This window comes from Drosophila mojavensis, unplaced genomic scaffold (genome assembly GCF_018153725.1).
Source record: "Drosophila mojavensis isolate 15081-1352.22 unplaced genomic scaffold, ASM1815372v1 contig_231, whole genome shotgun sequence".
NCBI lineage: Eukaryota > Metazoa > Arthropoda > Insecta > Diptera > Drosophilidae > Drosophila > Drosophila mojavensis.
The window spans coordinates 8,105,071-8,122,247 of record NW_025318772.1 but is presented as its reverse complement, the minus strand read 5'-3'; the positions used below and the strand labels follow the sequence as shown (position 1 = coordinate 8,122,247).

Genomic DNA, 17,177 nt, shown 5'->3' with positions numbered 1-17,177 from the left:
AAAAAATTATATATATCTATAAATAAAATAGGACGATAAGTATTCAAGCATTAGATCTAATTGAAATTCGTGACCCATCAAATATACATATTACTCTTTTTTTAAATTTGGGAAATTTACAACTTGCAAAAATAATTGTGTTTATGAACTAACTATTTTTTAGTTATTTAAATTTACGGATGTAAAAAAAAAATTATATGTAAATTAAATTTTAAATTTATCCAATACTCATTTAAAATATTACTCTCAATTACTACGTAAATTTAAAGTTAATTTAAAATTATTCAAAATTGTTCATATTTTTATAGATAGCCAAAACGTATCAGATTCTCAAAACAAGTCAAAAGACACACATGATAAATGAAAAAATGTTCGGGTGTAACAACGCTTATTAGAAATTAAAGGTATACCAATTACTCAAAAGAGAAAGTGCTTAATTTTTCCCAGCTAATATGCTATCAAGTGAAGAGCCTTTCAACAGGTGACTGATTGGCACACTTACCTATACTTAACTATAGCACGCACACACGCTCTTTGTTGTGGTTGTTGTTCTTGTTCTTGTTTTAGTTTGTTGTTGTTTTTGGTTGATTGGTGTTGCTGCTCTTAGCAAAGTTTTCAACTGTTGCAAATTTCTGCTGTCAGCTTTGGTAATATTTATGGAAATGTGCTTACTTTGGCGCCAAGCAACGAAACACTAAAACAGAGCCAAGTACTTGAGCACATACACACACCCGCACGCAGCACACGCACACAAATACACGCGCGCACAATTTCTTTTGTTGTATTTCCAAAAATTTTTTAAATTTGCCTTAATTATTTTAAACAAATTTTTTAGTATATTTGTTGATTTTTTTATTGCAATTGTTTTCACCAACAATTTATTTTGTCACAAATTCCGGTGGTCGTCGTAGCGGGAGCCGCTGTAGCTGGAGCTGTTGCCGTTAACTGGTGCCGTTAGCTTATTGCCGAGAGCCGCTGTGAGAGGCGGCGCGAGAGGCAAATTTTTTTTGCGAATCAGCCGAAAACAACGAAAATGGGGCCAAAGCAGCAAGTGGCATTCACGCACAAACGTTTTCGTATTTTAAATTTTGATTAATTACAATATTTAATCTCTGCACAGATACCAAGAGCTGAGCTTAACTGCACTTCACGTTTTCACACGCTTGTTTTTCTTTTCTTCCTTTTCGTTTTGTGCGTAAAAATTTGTTGTTGTTTCTGCTTGCGAAAGTGAACTGAAGTTTGTGCCGTTACAATTGAAAGTGGCGTTGCTGCGTACCGTCTCGCTACGCGTTTGGTTGAAGACTGCGTTGGGTCGCCTCGTTGCTGCGTACGAACGGACCAAATTCGGTTCGGCAACCACTCGTTGATTCAACAGTTAACACGAAGTGCAAGCACACGAAGCTCAGTGTGTCTGCTGCCGTCAGAGTGCGGGGTGGGTGAGCGTTGGCGAGGTTTGTTAACACGAACCGCGAAGTCTGTGAGACTAACCCAATGTAATTGCCATTACGATGCTGCTGCTGCCTCCATTTCGTTTGCTCTTTTCGTTCAGCATTCCGTTAGAAACGAGTGCGTAATGCGAAGAGAGAATGTCCCGTTGGGTGCATGAGGATATTATTGTGTGGAACATGTGGAATGCATTGAAAGGGGCATTGGGTAAGCAGCGCAAATGAAATATTAATAATAAAACCGAATTTATATTATATATTATAATTAAATATAAAATATCAATAGAAAGTATTTTAAATTATTAGTTAAATTATTAATTTGAATTTTATTAAATTTTGATGGCAAATTTTTCTTGTAAAATATATGATAAATTAATTTTAGTTTAATACTCAGAAGTAATTTTAAGAATAGTATTTATATGATTTGTCATTTATATCATACAATTATAATAACATGTGAAATGATAACACTCAAATTTGTCAAAATCAAAGTAGGGCAACTTTCCCCTCTCTCTTAAAAAATATCCCAATATGCACACTGCAGTTGCCGTTACTTTTAACTGAAGCCTATTTTGTCTGCGCACATTTCCCAGCTTAAGAGCATGCGCTAGCACGCTTAAACTACCCCTGAACCTAAGGGCAATTTTCTCTTAGTGAACGTTTGTAGTCAAATCAGATCATTGAAAATGACGGCGGCGACAGGCTCAGCAGCTTCAAGGCCGTTTGCCTTTCTCCCTCTTTCTCTCTCTATCTCTCGCTCTCACTCTCCGTCTCTTCATTGCAAAATATTTGAATTTATTTTTATTCACATTTTCTTTTTGGCGTTGCTGTTTTTGTTTGCGGGCCACTTTATTATTATTTTGTTTTGCTGGCAACTTCATGTAGAGAGCCATCTGTAAAATTAAATTTAGCGGCTGCCCAAACACACGCACACACACGCGCGTACACACACACAGAGTGGCCACAGTCCATTGGAATATTCGCAGCTGCCCTCAAACTATTTACTCAGCCTCTTTAGCTCCCCTCCCCATTCGCGTTGCCACACTCCTTCATTCTCTCTCTCTCCCTCTCTCTCTCTTTCACTCTCATAATGAATATTTATGAAGATTTAAAAAACATTTTCTTCGCCTCTGTTGTTTTATGATTTGCAAGTGTGCCCTTCGCAGCCCACCACACCGTCTCTCTCGCTCGCTCTCTTGCCTTGCTCCGTGGCCTGTCTGTCTTCCATTCTTCTTTCTTCTTCAATTCAATGGTGTGCAAAGTTTCACTGATGGACAATGTCCTCAAGTGGAGCAAAAACATTTTAAGTATGTGTGTTGCTGTATTCCTGTGTGTGTGTATGTGTGTGTATATGTGCAGCTGCTGCTTGCTGTTGTTTTCATTTTGCAAATGATTTCATTATGTGCTGCAGACGCCATGCCCGATTCGTGGACTCACGGCTCGTATACTTGATATTGCTTGTTGCCATCGCCGCCAAACGACAAATTTGCGTCCGTGCGGACAGTTGTTGAACGGTGGGTGGAGCGTGGGTGGCGACGGCATGGGGGCGTGGTGTATGCTCCACTGTTGTCTTCGTGTAAATTTATTGATAATTTAATTTGACATTTGCGGTTGCTGATTGTCATGATTGTTTTCATGTTAATCTTATTGTTCGACTTGTTTTGTTTTTATTTTATTTTTCCGTTTTTTATTCTCTCTCTGTTGCCTTCTTCTGCTGTGTTCTTTTTTATACACTTGCCGCGGGTATTTTCAATTTGTTGTCTAATCTGCAAGTCAATTAATACGAAAAGTAATATGCAATCGATGAGTATCGATTTATAAAAGATCTAAAAATCATAAAATAATCTAATTTATTTAACCAATCATATTTTGTATATTACAATTTAAAATAGCATATAAAAGAATGTCAATAGAGGAATTTTTCATATAGCAAGCATTTTTTAAACTTATCGATAAATATAATCCATATTTGTGGATTTCTAAACTAAGCTCACAAAATATACAATAGATATTTTTAAATTGAAATATGATATACTTTAATTTCGATAAATATCGATATGCGTATTGTTATATATTTATCGACAATTGTAGAAACAAATTATACTTTTGTTAATCGATTCAGGAGATCCAATCGTTATCGATTATTAACAGGGTCGCATATATTCAAAAATAAAAAGGAAATAGTGTAGTATCATCTAGTAGGGAATATATTTTATAATATTTTCTAGCCCTCACGGCGAACTGAGCCTCTAAATGTTTAGCAATCAAATTCGATATCGACAAATATTTTCTTTTGTATAGTATATTAAAAGTTCGGCACTTCAAAGATATATGCGATATTTGTTTCTATTGTTTTGCATTTGAAATAGGGAACGGGTATTTGCATTTACTTTTTATGTGCTTGTTGTTATTATTATTTTGATTATTTATTCATTTTTGTTTTTCTTTTATTTGGTAAAGGACGAACGCTTAACAACATCATCCATGGGGCGTGCTTCGGATATTTGCATGTTTTATGTGGACATGTTGTTGTTGTTGTTGTTGTTGCTGCTACTCTTGTTGCTGTTGTTGTAGTTGTTGTTGTTGTTATTATGTGGCCTCCTTTTAAAGGCTCAACGTTGAATCGCTCTTTAACTTTTGCTGCCGTTTGTGAACATTTCTAGTTCTTTGCTCTGCCACTCAGTTTCCCCTCTGTAAATGGGTCAAAAGGCTATATTGGTCTTGATGGAATGTATGTGACAGGCTGTAGAAAACGATGCTAATGGCAATTTTTGATCAATTTTAGACCATCCGGTAGATCTGGTTCTCTCTATCCCTCCCTCAGTCCTTCTATCTGACTCTCCTTCTGTCTCTCCTCTCTCTTAGTGTGCTCCGTTCTTTCGGATCTCCATCCGTCTGTCACTTCTGCCTCTCAGTTCCAGCATCTGCCCCTCCGTGAGTCCATCCGTCCGTCCATTTGTCCCATTCCCGCTCCATGTCTCCGCCTAACTGCCTACTGTGTCCGACTATCTATCAGCCTGTCTGTGTATCTGTCTGTCTGTCTGTATTGGTCAGTTCCTCCGGCTGTTCGTCCTATGTATCCGTCCGTATGTCTGCATAACCGTCTCCTTTTTCCGCCTGCTCGTCTGTCTACCCGTACGTCTATCTCTCCAGTGTCCGGCCACCCACCTATCTCCATTAGTCTGTCCATCCATCTCTCCACCTATCTACTTGTCTCTCTATCTCTGCATCAACTGCTTCCGTCCGCCTGTTTCTTTGTCCATCTACAAAATATGAAACAAAATCTGCTCTAATTAACTTACAGGGTATCTCTAAGTCAGCACTGCTAGCTCATTATAATCTCACGTGCTCTATAATGCGCTTCTATTGTTTCGCAGGGGGAAAAAAAATAAAAAAATAAAAAGTGAAAAAAAAAATTTGCATGTGAAAACAATGAAAATGGTCAACATAGGCAGCAGGCAGCTGGCAAAGGCGTTATGCCCCCATTTTGAATACCAGCCACGTTAAATGTAATGTTCGTAATGGCTATGCCAAGGTATTTTAATTAAACTATTTCCTGGCTGGACGACAGCATGCCATAACCAGGACCACCCGCCACCCCCATCCCCCAGCCCTCAATCCCATTGCTAAGCAGCTTCAAAATTTGCACAGAATATTGAAATATTTATGCCAAAAATACAAACAGAGCAAACGTACATGTATATAGCTATATATGTATATATAAGTATGTATATATGTTTATGTGCATGTATATAGACAGACTGCAGATCCGCCTTTGCTTCGCTTCGTAATGCAATTTTAATTTCTTCTAGCACAGCAGGCGACAACTGAAGCCGCCTTTCGCCATCTTCTTCTTCTTTTTCGCCTTCTGCTTCTTCTTTTTTTGCTGTTGCCTGCCTCGCTTCGTTTCCGCTAGCTGCGCCATCATTTCCGCTGCTCATTTTTTTGACTGGCTATGCGTGAGTGTGTTGGTGTGTGTGCTAGTGTGTGTGTGTATCGCTTTGTTTGCCCCCATTTGATTGTCATGTCGCGCATTTCGATTGTCAGCGCCGCCTTTGAAGTTGATCAGTTCCAATCAGCTCCTGGCGGAAATTCCAACCAGATGCACCTTGAATCGAGCAGCAGAAGCAGCGCCAACAGCAGCAGCAACAGCAGCAGCCGCAGCTGTAGCAGTTGTAGCACTTTGAATTTGTTGTTCTTATACCCTGGATCCATTAAAATGTGCCTGAAACCGTGGGGATTATGAACTTTTGTGAGCGTTTAGCCAGGCTAAACAGAATGTACGTAAATATATTACAAATATAGAGAGAATAGAGTCGTTATATTCATGTCATTTGCCCATTGCTCCGTTTTGATGAACAAGTATGGATTACAAGTTTCAGATTCCCCTAATTTATGTACTCGATTGTCTATCATTTATCAATTAATCGGCTTTTTGGGATCGATATCGGTAATGAATTTCTGGGTTCCCCGAAGCTAGTTTAACTGTACTTATCTCGATTATTTATAAATGTCGAAGAGCTAAGCTAAGAGCAAATTCAAAGCAATATCTATAAATATGGAACAAAAATCGATTTATAGTTTTAATTAATCAAATTAAGACCGTTTTATTTATCGATAATAAGCCCCAATAAATTATTACTTTATATTTTGTATCTAGAGCATTATTTATTGTGAAAATCAAACTGAGATCAAGCTAAATTTAATAAAGACTTTCAGATTAAATTTTACATTTTTATAATACACAAAACTATATTACTCAACAAATATTGCTAATTATCAACACATACCGACACATTCATTACAATCTATAGTAGAACCTCGAATACATTACAAAATCAATATGCCCTTCACACAAAGTAGGGGAGTTTAAGAATGGAAGGAGTAGCCCTAGATCATGTTCAAAATTCAAAATATTCCTTACTTTTCAAAGTAGTTCCTTGGAATCAAACATGCAGGGTAACTGCTCGTCAATCATTCATCTGGAATTTAAGTATTTGCTTTGCCGCAAGCAACATAAATTGTGGTTAGGTAGGTGAAACAACGCCTCAAGTTTTACAAGTGGCGCGAAAACTATGTATGCAGGAATATCAGCAAGGACCTCAAGAGCAGCGAAACGAAAACCGAAACCAAAATCCGAACCGAACCCGAACCCAAACCCAAACCCGAATCCCAAAAACCGAATTGAGCACCGCCCACATATGAAGTTGGCAAATGCAGCCATAAGGAAATTTCATTATTACCGCGCTTACACGCTAATGAAGCATGTAAAATGTCAATGTAGTTGTATGTAGCACTTCAGTATCTCTCACTCTGTGACTGTGTGTGTGTGTGTGTGTGTATGTGTGTACAAGTATTGAGTCGAGTTGGGCTGCTAGTTTTATTGCAAATGTGTGTAATGAATGTAAATTAGTAAAAAGTTTTCATGTAGCGCATTTTCGCATGTGGCAAGGAAACGAACCTGCGGCAGCCAAGGATAATGCGACCCGCTCATCTCCTCTCTGCATCTCTCTCCCTCTATCTGTGTGAATTAGAATACCAGGTAAATATATATATAGAGAGAGTGAGCGAGAGAGAGAGAGAGAGAGAGAGAGAGAGAGAGAGTTAGGTCTTATGCTGCGCTAGAATTATGTGTGAGCTATGTAAAAGTTTTTAAAATAACTTAAACCAATCGCTCTCTCTCACTCTCTCTTACACTCTCTCTCACTTGCTCTATCTACCTCTCCCCTTTTCTCTATTTTGAGCAATGACCATCTAAGCCAATTCTTATGCAAATGAGTCAATCATAATAATATTATGCAAGTTTTTAAGCACTACACCAAATTGCGCTTTTGCTAACTAATAACATTTAATGGTCAACACAATTTGCCACTTTAACCAAGTTTCAGCTAGCGAGCCAACTGACAGCCCACCATAGAACAAAAATAAATAATAATAATAATAACAACGCGTTGATTATCTGAAAGAAAACTCCATTGAAATGCGATCTCAAACAGATACTCTAATACTCTAATCACTTATTAAAGTTTCCAATTCTTTGATAATCCTATTCTTCTATATATTATATACATAAATATAGTTTTAGTTCTTCTATATTAGAGCAGGACAGAAATTACATAGCTCGAGATTTGTATAAACTTATGATATACATATGTGAAAGAAGTAGTCTGTAGTCTCTAGTTTATCTCTTTAAATTATCTGAATAAATTTACTTAAGAAATATGCATTAAATTAATAATAAATCTAACAAAAATCTATAAAAAAAAAATAAATAGTTTCAATTATTTTTAAATATACAAAATCATTAAATCAATTAACGTTTAGACAAAAATCAAAGTTTTTTATAGTAAATAAATTATGTATGTTTTATTCATTATAACCACTAAATTAAATACCATACAATATTATTATCATATATACAGTATATATATTTTTATCATAAAAATTAAATTTACTAAATATAAGTATACAACTAATTTTAATAACTAATTTCCATAATGACAATGAAATGAAATAATAAATAAATTTTTAAAAAACTGTTTCTATTTATTTTTTATAATTGATTTAATAACTAATTCAGTTAAATTTTTCATTATGTTAAAATCAATATTAATTGTATATAGAATTCAAGCCACTTGACTTCTATACTTATTCAATTGCGTCTGAGATAGAGAAATAAACAACTCTAACTGATTAGGTAGAAAGAAAATGCACCCTATAGCATAATTATGTGAGCAAAGCTTAGAAGGACAATAACTTAATTAGAAAGAGATGGAGTGAAGGGAAAAGTACATCTAGTGCTCTCGCTCTGTTACTCTCTGTCTCTGTCGCTCTGCTGGCCTTTAAGACAACAGCTGCAAATTGTAAGATACGCTTAGTCTACGAGCCTCGAATATGCAAAACCCAAATGGAACAAAGCCCCAGATGGACAGCCAGACAGGGCGACAGAGATGATGATGCGGATGCTGCTGCTGCTGCTGCTGCTGCTGCTGCTGGACCACATCAGATGAGAGGGCGGCTGGCTGTGTGGCTGGCATGCGAAGTGTGGCCCCTGCTCAGCATTAAAATAAGCAAAGTAAACTAAACAAAATTCGTTTATCAACGCCAGCGCAAGCAAAGTTCAGCCAAGGTGCAAAATAATTTGTTGCAATCAGCTTAACTGAAAGCTGGGCCAACTGCTGCAGGTAGCAGCCAGCACTGCCACTGGGCGTGGCACACACACCGACACACACACTCACACACACAGTGTGAGAGTGAGCGAGAGAGCGTGAGGCTGGCAGCAGCCGGGCAAGTTTTCAATTTAGGTTGAATTATTATGACCTTAATTAACACGTCGTTTCATCATCAAATGCTGCACTACGTCTTATGCTTTTGTTGCACATTTTTGGCATAGCCGCGCCCCTAGACGCCGCCGCCCACCTGGACGCCCGCCTTGGCTGATTCGATTTTCTGCAGACATGCACTTTCCCAGCATCCAGTCCTAATCCCCAAATAACTGTTGCTTCAGGGTTCGATGCTCTATCTCCGGTTATTCACTCCCGCACTCACTTGCCCTCGCCCTCGCCCTCGCCCTCACCGTCACCCCCTCACTCTAGGTGTCCCTTCAAATTTTTAGTGTTTTAATTAAATTTTAACTAGCATGAGACTCTCGATGTGGGTTGCACTTCATGCACCTGCTAATTGAGTGCCCGGAATGTTAATTGAAACGCTTCACAAAATGTTTCACTGTGGCTGTGGCGTCATCTTTCATGTCAAAACTTAGCATTGTGTTTGCCTTATGATTTCTTTTTTAATTTCCCCAAGGTATTTAGCAAACGAAGAAGAATAAAAAGAAGACGAAGACTAAAGTGAAAAAATAGAAATATATACTTACATATATATTAAATTATATCAAATGCAACGAAGCGCTCGTCCAGTCTCAGCTGACCGCGCCAAGGCGCTGGACATGCGTCCATGTTATTTCACATGTAGTTGTTGGCAAACACACACACACACACACTCAGCGCCTGTGTGTGTGTGCGTGCTTGTCTCGGTTTCCGCTTGGCCAAATTTGTTTACACTTTTTGTGTCCAGCGCGTTGCCCGCTCATAATTTAATTTTTAATACCCTGCGAGCAATGGGGTAGATGGAAGGAGGTGGCATCGTTTAAGGAAACTTTACTTAACGAGGATTTACCCTGTCACTCTGTCAGTATCTCTGCTTTTGTAGCCCGTTCTTTCACACGTCGGCATTTCTATCTCCTTCTCTTTCTAATTCTAGAGGGAGCTCTATTTACTTCGCCTAGTACGTTTTTCTCATATCATTCCATTCCTTTAATTACATCTCTCCCATCATCAGCACTAATTAATCCCTACGTCTGTCTCTAATACAGGACAATTCTAATTCTCTCTATCTTTCTGTCTTTAATGATATTTCATTGTTATCTCTTTCTCTATCTCCCATTCCTCTTTATATTTTTCGATTACTTCTGCCTCTTTCTCAGCCTGTCTCGCTCTCCATCTCTCTATTGTTTACTCTCTCTCTCTCTCTATATCTCTCTCTCTCTCTGTCTCTATCCCTATTTGCTGTCAGACTATCTCTCTCCATTGTCTCCATCTGTCTGTTTACATATTTGATATCTTTCTCTTCAGCCCTCTTTTTCCATGTCACTTTCTATTTGATCTTTTCTCTGTCGATCTCTGTACATCTTGTCCTCTGTAATTCCATGTCTTTCTCTCTGAACTCTTCCAATCTCTCTGTCTTTGTTTTTCCACCTTCCATCCCTACCTATCTATCTCTCCAACTCGCTCTCACTTTCGCTTTGTGTCACTATCTCTCTCTCTCTCTCTCTCTCTCCCTATCTCTCTCTCTCTCTCTCTCTCTCTCTCTGTATGTCTCTACTTCTGTTTCTGCCTCTCTCTGTTTGTCTTCCAAGTTGTTCCCATCATCCTATTCGAGTAGAGGGCATCTATCAGTCAATCAATCGTAATAAACTTGGATTGGCTCTTTTTTAAGCGTTTGTCAAAGCGGTTCGAAAACTTTTTGCTGGCCCTGACATATGGCGCTAAGCCTGTCACATTATTAAACTTGCCTCATGAGGCAACCACCGACTGTCGACTACCGCCTGCCGACAGACGACAGCCGACTTGCAACTTGTGCTGTGCGGCTCATTAAACAAACTCGTAAATGGAACCAGCACAGAACCCTTGAGCAACAGCACGTGATTTGCATACAACACAAGACACGCCCACAACTCCTCCTCCTCCACCCACCAAAAAAAAAGGGAAGACAACACTTAATTGCATGCCAAATGAAAAGTTTAAGAAAAAGACGGAAAAAAATAACGCCAAAAATTAAATGTGCGTTAAATTGCCAATAAACATGGCCAGCATTTTAATAGGCGCTAAAATATTCGCCGGAAAATACGAAAACGGAGAGTCCAAGGAAAACAACAAATATATATAAAAAGAGTTTGGTTAAAGGGTTTCATTACTGCTTTTAATATACATAATAATTACTTCTGAGAATATAGTCTGCTTGGGTTGACTAGTGGGAAGGTATGGAAAGTCTAGTATGAGTTTGCCTAATGTAAAATGATGAAATGAATGTATATCATTTAAATTAGTTTATTTTTTAAATTGATCCCAACAAAAAATCTTGATTCGAGCTAGTGAAAACTTTCAATCTTGGAAATGTTGAAATGCTTTTTAAACTAAAATCGTTTGGGTTCATATATTAAATATTTGGGAATTTATATTCTAAACATTGTTTAAGTAGCATTTCATCATTTCTGTGCAACTCTGCAAACATTTTTATTATATATCAAGAGGTGTATAGATGTGTATGTACAGTAGATTCCGGTTATAACGACTCCGTTCATAGCGTGCGCTAACCAGTAAATATCAGTTTAGTATAGACTAAAAAAAAATATGTTGACACTTTAATATACATATAAAGTTGAAAGGGACAGAACTTTATCTGATTTATTCCCTGAACTCTCATGGACCTAGCCAAAAACAATCTTAACTCTTTATTATATTATTATTATATACATATATGTATGTATGTATGTGTATATATGCATATGTTGGAGCAAATAGTTTCCTTTTTTCCTATTCCACTCTTTGACTTCTTTGTCTATCTAATTTATTGTGCCTACTACCGAACCACACTCGAAGACAGCTACAGACGCTGTCGGCCTGCTTAAACTGGACTTTTCCACACTACAAAACATAATTATAATAGTCGCGAACTTCCAATTAGCAAAGCCTGAACGACTTAGCTATGCAAGCAATCCCCATAGGCTGTCATAGAACTCGCATGATCTGCTGAAGGGCAGAAAGCACAAATACAAACAAATGTACATGTATACATAGATAGGGCTATTGTCGGTTTCCAAGTGTGCGTTGATTTTAATGTCGCACGTGGCTGATGACAATTGAGTGGGAAATTGTGGGATCATTTGTGCTAGAACAGCTCACAATACATTTCCGTCAGATATAGAATATTTTTTTTGTAAATTTTTAAGAACGAACGTAAATTTTGTACGAATTTTTATTTGACACGAAACAGTTTAAACAAATTATTAAGACAAAATGGAGCCGCTTCGAGCCCGTAATTCCGCTAAGCTAAAGGTCAACATGCCGCAGCCAATTGTCAAATCTGAGAAGAATGTACAACTTTATTTCGTACAGTGAACGCGTGTGTGTTTAGTGAATAAAAACTTTTATGCTTTTCCATAGGATTTTTCAGAGGACGAGAAGAAAATTATTGGTGAACTAAAACAGCTCTATATGGAAACCATTAATCTAGATGTCAAGATGCAGCGCGAAATTTACAATATGGAGAAAGTATACGAGCAGAAACACAATGAGATATTCGACAAGCGCAAAAAGATGCTTGAGTAAGTTAGATATTGATAATGATGAGCTGGCATTAGCTTCCAATAGTTGTCAAAGATCTCATAAATTAAATATAGAGGTTCTCTATAGATCCCATTTGAGTTTTTGAGATATTCTTCATTCCCCGAATTCCCGGTCCTGGATTAGTTTGAAACATATTCGACTCTTTTTTCCTAGCCAAGAAATATGGATTCCTCGATCTATCTTAAAGTTAACTCTATCTGATCTAAGCTACCTCTTCATATTAGGCATTTGATTCATAAAATTCAGGCTCAAATATTCGTATAGGCTTCGTTCCACGCTAGATAGATCGATATTATAAGTAACTAACCTTTCTTCCCTTGCAATGTAAACAAAAATATATGAATACTCTTAGAGAATACAAGAAACAAATTCATGGTGATGCTAATTCTAATGACAGTGTGGCACACTTTTGGCTCAAAGTGCTCAAAGCCTCTTACACCGAATTCATCGGCAAGGAGGATGAGAAAATTTTATCGGTGAGTGAAGATAGTTCTACTTCAAAATGATGGATCTATTCATATACTTTTTTCAGTACTTATGTGATATACGAACCAAGCATTATAATGAAGACACCGTTAAGTTTGTCATCGAGTTCACTTTTGAGAAGAACGATTACTTCAAGAATCGTGTATTGACAAAGACCTATATACTGAATTGTGTGCCCGACAAGGAGGACCCATTGTCCTATGACGGCGCTGAGATAGTCAAATGCGAAGGCTGCCACATCGAGTGGAAGCAGTCTTTGGAGCGCGAGAAAAATGGTACGTTGTCATAATAATATATAAAGCTCAGCCAGTCAGAAGTCTTAAAACTTAGGATTCTTAGGAGTTAGGCGTTTCAGGAATTGTGATTCTTGCAACCGAGGAGTGTGGTATTTAAGAATCGTAGAGCAAAGGATTTTTAGAACTTAGTATTCTTAGGACTCGTGGAATTTCGGATCTTTAGGACTTTTGAATCGTAGAACATTGAACTCTTAGAGCAAATGTTGGATGCTTGACTCTTGAAATGTGAGGACTATTAGAGCTTAAGACTTTTAGAAGTTTGAAATCTTAAAACTAAGATATCTTATAAGTTTATGACTCTTAGAACTTTTTTCTTCGGACTCAATGAGTTTCAGATCACATTCCACTCATTTTTATCTACAGATCAGCCGTCATTCTTTGACTTCTTTACGCCGCCTGTTCTACCTGATGATCCCGAGGATCCCAATTTCAGTGACATAAACGTAAGCCATGATTTTAGAAATTTAAAATCGGTCATATTACCTTTTGCATCCCATCTGAACTCCGTTAGGCCATACTGCAGAATGACTTTGAGTTGGGTTTCTACTTGAAGGAGCGCGTCATACCGAAGGCCGTTATCTTCTTCACTGGCGAAATAGCCGACTGCCAGAGCACAGATGCCTCGGACTCGGAGACAGAGGACAGCGAGGATGACTCCGAGGTCGAGGAGGAGGAGGAAGAGTCCTCCAACAACGAAAATGACAAGTAACAGACATACAATTGTTTTTAAGCACTAGTTAACCGAGAATTGAATTTCCACACGTGTTTTCCATTCGAATGTTATTCCCAAGTTTTTCACCCGAGAGTTGGCTCTCAGAAAGCGCAACTGAACAATTGTTTTGTCCAATTCACTTCAAGTTTTTTTTTTTTTTCGACGGCTACCCAATAAACATTTCATCAGTTACTCAATTCCAAATTGCTTATCATTTGTTTGTTTTTGTTTAATGCTTAACAAATTGTTACATTTCATCAAGCCAGACATATATATTCGTGTGTGCTTAAGTATATATATAGGATATATATATATGCTTCTCTCTGTAACACATATAAGATATACATATATATAGTAAAGTATGTAAGTGTGTGTGTGTTCCAAACATAATACTAAATAACTCTGCGCCACGGCGTGGAGCATTTGAAAAGGAGCGAAGGAGGAAGAGATTTAATTTTATCAAGCCTATTTTAGGAATCCTTAAGGCGCGTCCAGTTGGGGTTCAGGTTCGGCTTCGGCTTCAGCTTCAGCTTCTGCTTCGGCATCAGCTTCGGCTTTCACTTCCGCTGCAGCTTCGTCTAAGTTTTCGTCCTGTGGCGGCCGCTGCTGCTGCTGCTGTTGCTGCTCTTCCGTCTCTCGCTGCGCTTGCACAAGGACTTCTGCCTCGGCCTGCTCCGGCTGTTCGTCCATGCTTAAATGTGTTGCAACTACCTCACACTCGGGCTTTAGCTTCTTGAACTTGCGCAGGCCCAATGAAGTTACGCTCGTGCCGCTCACATCGATGTAGACGAGATTTGGCGAGCATTGCACCAGATGCTCCAGCGTATAGTTTGTGATGTGCGGATAATTGCGTAGCTCGATCCGCTCGAGTCGATTGTTGGACGAACGATTTGAGTTGCGTATCCAAACGACGTCCGATTGCACGGGATAGGCACGCCCAAAGCTATACATTGCCCGATCCGAGACATAGCATTGGGACGGTAGCTGGCTGACCGGTGGTCGACAGCGCATCCGACGGGAATAGTCCCTGTCCAAGGGATCGAGCATATTCCAGAACATAGGATGCTGCACAACCTGCTCCAAATTGCCGCGTGGCTGGATGCGATGTGTGCGACGTGACTGCATGACCAACAGCGGCTCGGCAATCGCCTGTGGATTCATATAGATCACCTGGTCGCGACGCCTTAAGAACCGGCTGTGCGCCGGCTGATTGCCGCGAAGCGTGTGTATCTGATCCACCATCTGCTCGATCAGCGAGGCCATCACCTGCGGCCGCTGTCCGTCGACCGGCGGACCGTTCTGTACATAGATGTAAGCGCGTGGTACCTCAACGCCGCCATCTGCTGCAGCACCGACTGCCGCATCGGCTGCCGCTGCCGATGCTGCATCCGCTGCTGCTGCCGCTGGCGCAGGATCAGGATTTTCATTGGCATTCTGTTGATTTTCGGCGGGAGCTGGTGAATGACGCGCTACGCTGGGCAAAGCGATAACAACAAGGGGCGACTGTATGCCCCCATTGCCATCCGGATCGGAGGAGCTATGTCCAGTGCTGTGCGCTGCAGCATTATCTGATTTATCGGAGGAGGACGCAGACGTAGACGATGTGTCCTCATCATCCGAACCAGATGAAAGACAGCCACTGCGCTTGGTTGTGCTGCCGGAGGGCTTGGGCGCATCGCTCGCATCCTTTCTAAAATTGCAATTATCCGAAGTGTATGTGTCGCTGGCTGGCTTGGGTGCCTCTGCGTTGGTATCTTGACTCTGGGCAGCAATTTTGTACGCACGCAAGTGTTCCATTGCTGCGCGCGATGTTGACGGCTCATCGTCGTTCAACACTTTCATTTGATCTGGCACTGGGGCAGGGGAGTCCTCGTTGCTCGGCACATTGCCATTTGTGGTTTTTGTGGGACAGGGCGGTTCCTGAGGCAAATTGGGGGGCGATTCCAGCAGCAGTTCCTTCAGGCCCTCAATGGCGCTAAAGCACTGCAGATCTGAGTTGTTAATGGGCGTCAAACGCAAATCAAGAACCTGTGCAAAGATGAAGAAAGTCGTTAGGCTATATCTATATAAATATATGCTTATGTATGTAGCTGTAGCATACCTCCAAGTTTTGAAAACCAAAGCGGGCTGCCATGCTGCCGTAGGGCACAAATTTGCACATCATTTGGCAGCCCTTCAGGCTGAGGCGGCGCAACGCCGGCAGCTTCGATAACGCCATTATGTAGTAAGGCTCAAACCAGTTGTTATCCTCAATGCTCAAATCCTATTACACACAGAACACGCATTAGACTAACCTATTCCAATCGAATATATATCCTTACCTCCAAGTGGATCAATTGCTTTTCTATAGTGTGAAATATACTTTTGACATGATCTCCAACCTTGACGCTGCAATCCTTAAGTTTTAGCCGCTTCAGTGAGGATGGAAACTCCGATATATGTATCTGAAAGTAGCAGAAAAGGTTATTATATATAAATCTTAGTAACATCTATGTATATAGATACGCACGTATTCAAAATCCAGGCTTACGCCTTGTAGTTCAAGAACCTTAAGCTGTGTGGCCACCTTGGGGAACACTGAGGTCAGGGTGCAGGTGAATTGCTTAAACTCGCCGGCAACATGCTGCGACGAGGGTGGGCCGCGAATCTTGATGGTGTGCGTCTTCTCTGTGGCACGTCCGAGCACTTCCTCCAGGATGCCCAACGGCAGCGGCGCATTGCTGAGATCAATATTGTGCCAGAAGCGGTGATCCAGAAGGAAACTTTCCAAGTGCGGCGAACAGCTGTCGAAATAGATATTACCATGCATATAGAATCAAAAGGCTGACATAATTTCACTCACAGCATCATCGCCAGTATGGAGGCTGTGTCCAAATACTTGAATATCTCATAGAGCAGCTCATTGCAAAAACTCAGCAGACAATGTTTTTGTGGCTGTTGTTGTTGCACTTGCTGCTGCTGCTGTTGTTGAGGCTGTTGCTGTTGCTGCTGCTGTTGTTCTGTCTTCCGTTGTTTCGGCTCCGGCTGCTCCTGGGGCAGCGGTTGGGGCGCGTCCGCTTGCTTGTGCTCGCAGTCGGACAAGCGACGCTTTTGCGCAGCAACAAAAGCGTTATGTACACTATTCATGTTGTTTAGCGCGCTGCAAGCCAAATTGACGAGAAAAATCAACTTTTTTGGCCAAGTTAAAAAAAAAAACAGCAGCTAAAAAAAATAAACGTCAAACCCGTGAAAACTCTTCTTCATTGCCATTCGCATGGACACGCAAACAGCTGTTATTGCGTAGCAGACGATAGTTGATTGTTGATCGATACTTAACAGTGCTACATAGCGACTA

At 39.9% G+C, this 17,177-nt stretch overlaps 2 protein-coding genes across 3 annotated transcripts; one reads left to right on the top strand and one right to left on the bottom strand.

The window, feature by feature from the left end:
• Positions 1–11,875: 11,875 nt before the first annotated feature.
• Positions 11,876–14,040, top strand: LOC6575323 (nucleosome assembly protein 1-like 1). Of its 2 annotated transcripts, none has more exons than XM_002001300.4 (6): positions 11,876–12,097; positions 12,167–12,327; positions 12,702–12,825; positions 12,882–13,110; positions 13,495–13,574; positions 13,643–14,040. In XM_002001300.4, exons 1-6 carry the CDS (start codon positions 12,020–12,022, stop codon positions 13,838–13,840), a joined length of 870 nt encoding a protein of 289 aa, XP_002001336.1. In that variant the 5' UTR covers positions 11,876–12,019; the 3' UTR covers positions 13,841–14,040. The 2 variants fall into 2 exon arrangements, with proteins under 2 accessions (XP_002001336.1, XP_032585369.1); XM_032729478.2 differs by having other exon boundaries at positions 11,876–12,112.
• An 11-nt stretch (positions 14,041–14,051) lies between these two features.
• LOC6575322 lies at positions 14,052–17,090 on the bottom strand. The gene is made up of 5 exons (XM_002001299.4): positions 16,686–17,090; positions 16,353–16,626; positions 16,165–16,287; positions 15,945–16,106; positions 14,052–15,871 (listed from the first exon to the last, which is right to left on the bottom strand). Exons 1-5 carry the CDS (start codon positions 16,967–16,969, stop codon positions 14,324–14,326), a joined length of 2,391 nt encoding a protein of 796 aa, XP_002001335.1. The 5' UTR covers positions 16,970–17,090; the 3' UTR covers positions 14,052–14,323.
• Positions 17,091–17,177: the final 87 nt, after the last annotated feature.

Coding starts and splice junctions, on each gene's coding strand:
- LOC6575322 (XM_002001299.4), bottom strand. CDS start 16,969: ATGAATAGTGTACATAACGCTTTTGTTGCTGCGCAAAAGCGTCGCTTG. Junction 16,107..16,164: donor AGCAATTGATCCACTTGGAG/GTAAGGATATAT, acceptor TGTGTGTAATAG/GATTTGAGCATTGAGGATAA. Junction 15,872..15,944: donor TTGGTTTTCAAAACTTGGAG/GTATGCTACAGC, acceptor ATCTTTGCACAG/GTTCTTGATTTGCGTTTGAC.
- LOC6575323 (XM_032729478.2), top strand. CDS start 12,020: ATGGAGCCGCTTCGAGCCCGTAATTCCGCTAAGCTAAAGGTCAACATG. Junction 12,113..12,166: donor AGAATGTACAACTTTATTTC/GTACAGTGAACG, acceptor GCTTTTCCATAG/GATTTTTCAGAGGACGAGAA. Junction 12,826..12,881: donor AGGATGAGAAAATTTTATCG/GTGAGTGAAGAT, acceptor TACTTTTTTCAG/TACTTATGTGATATACGAAC.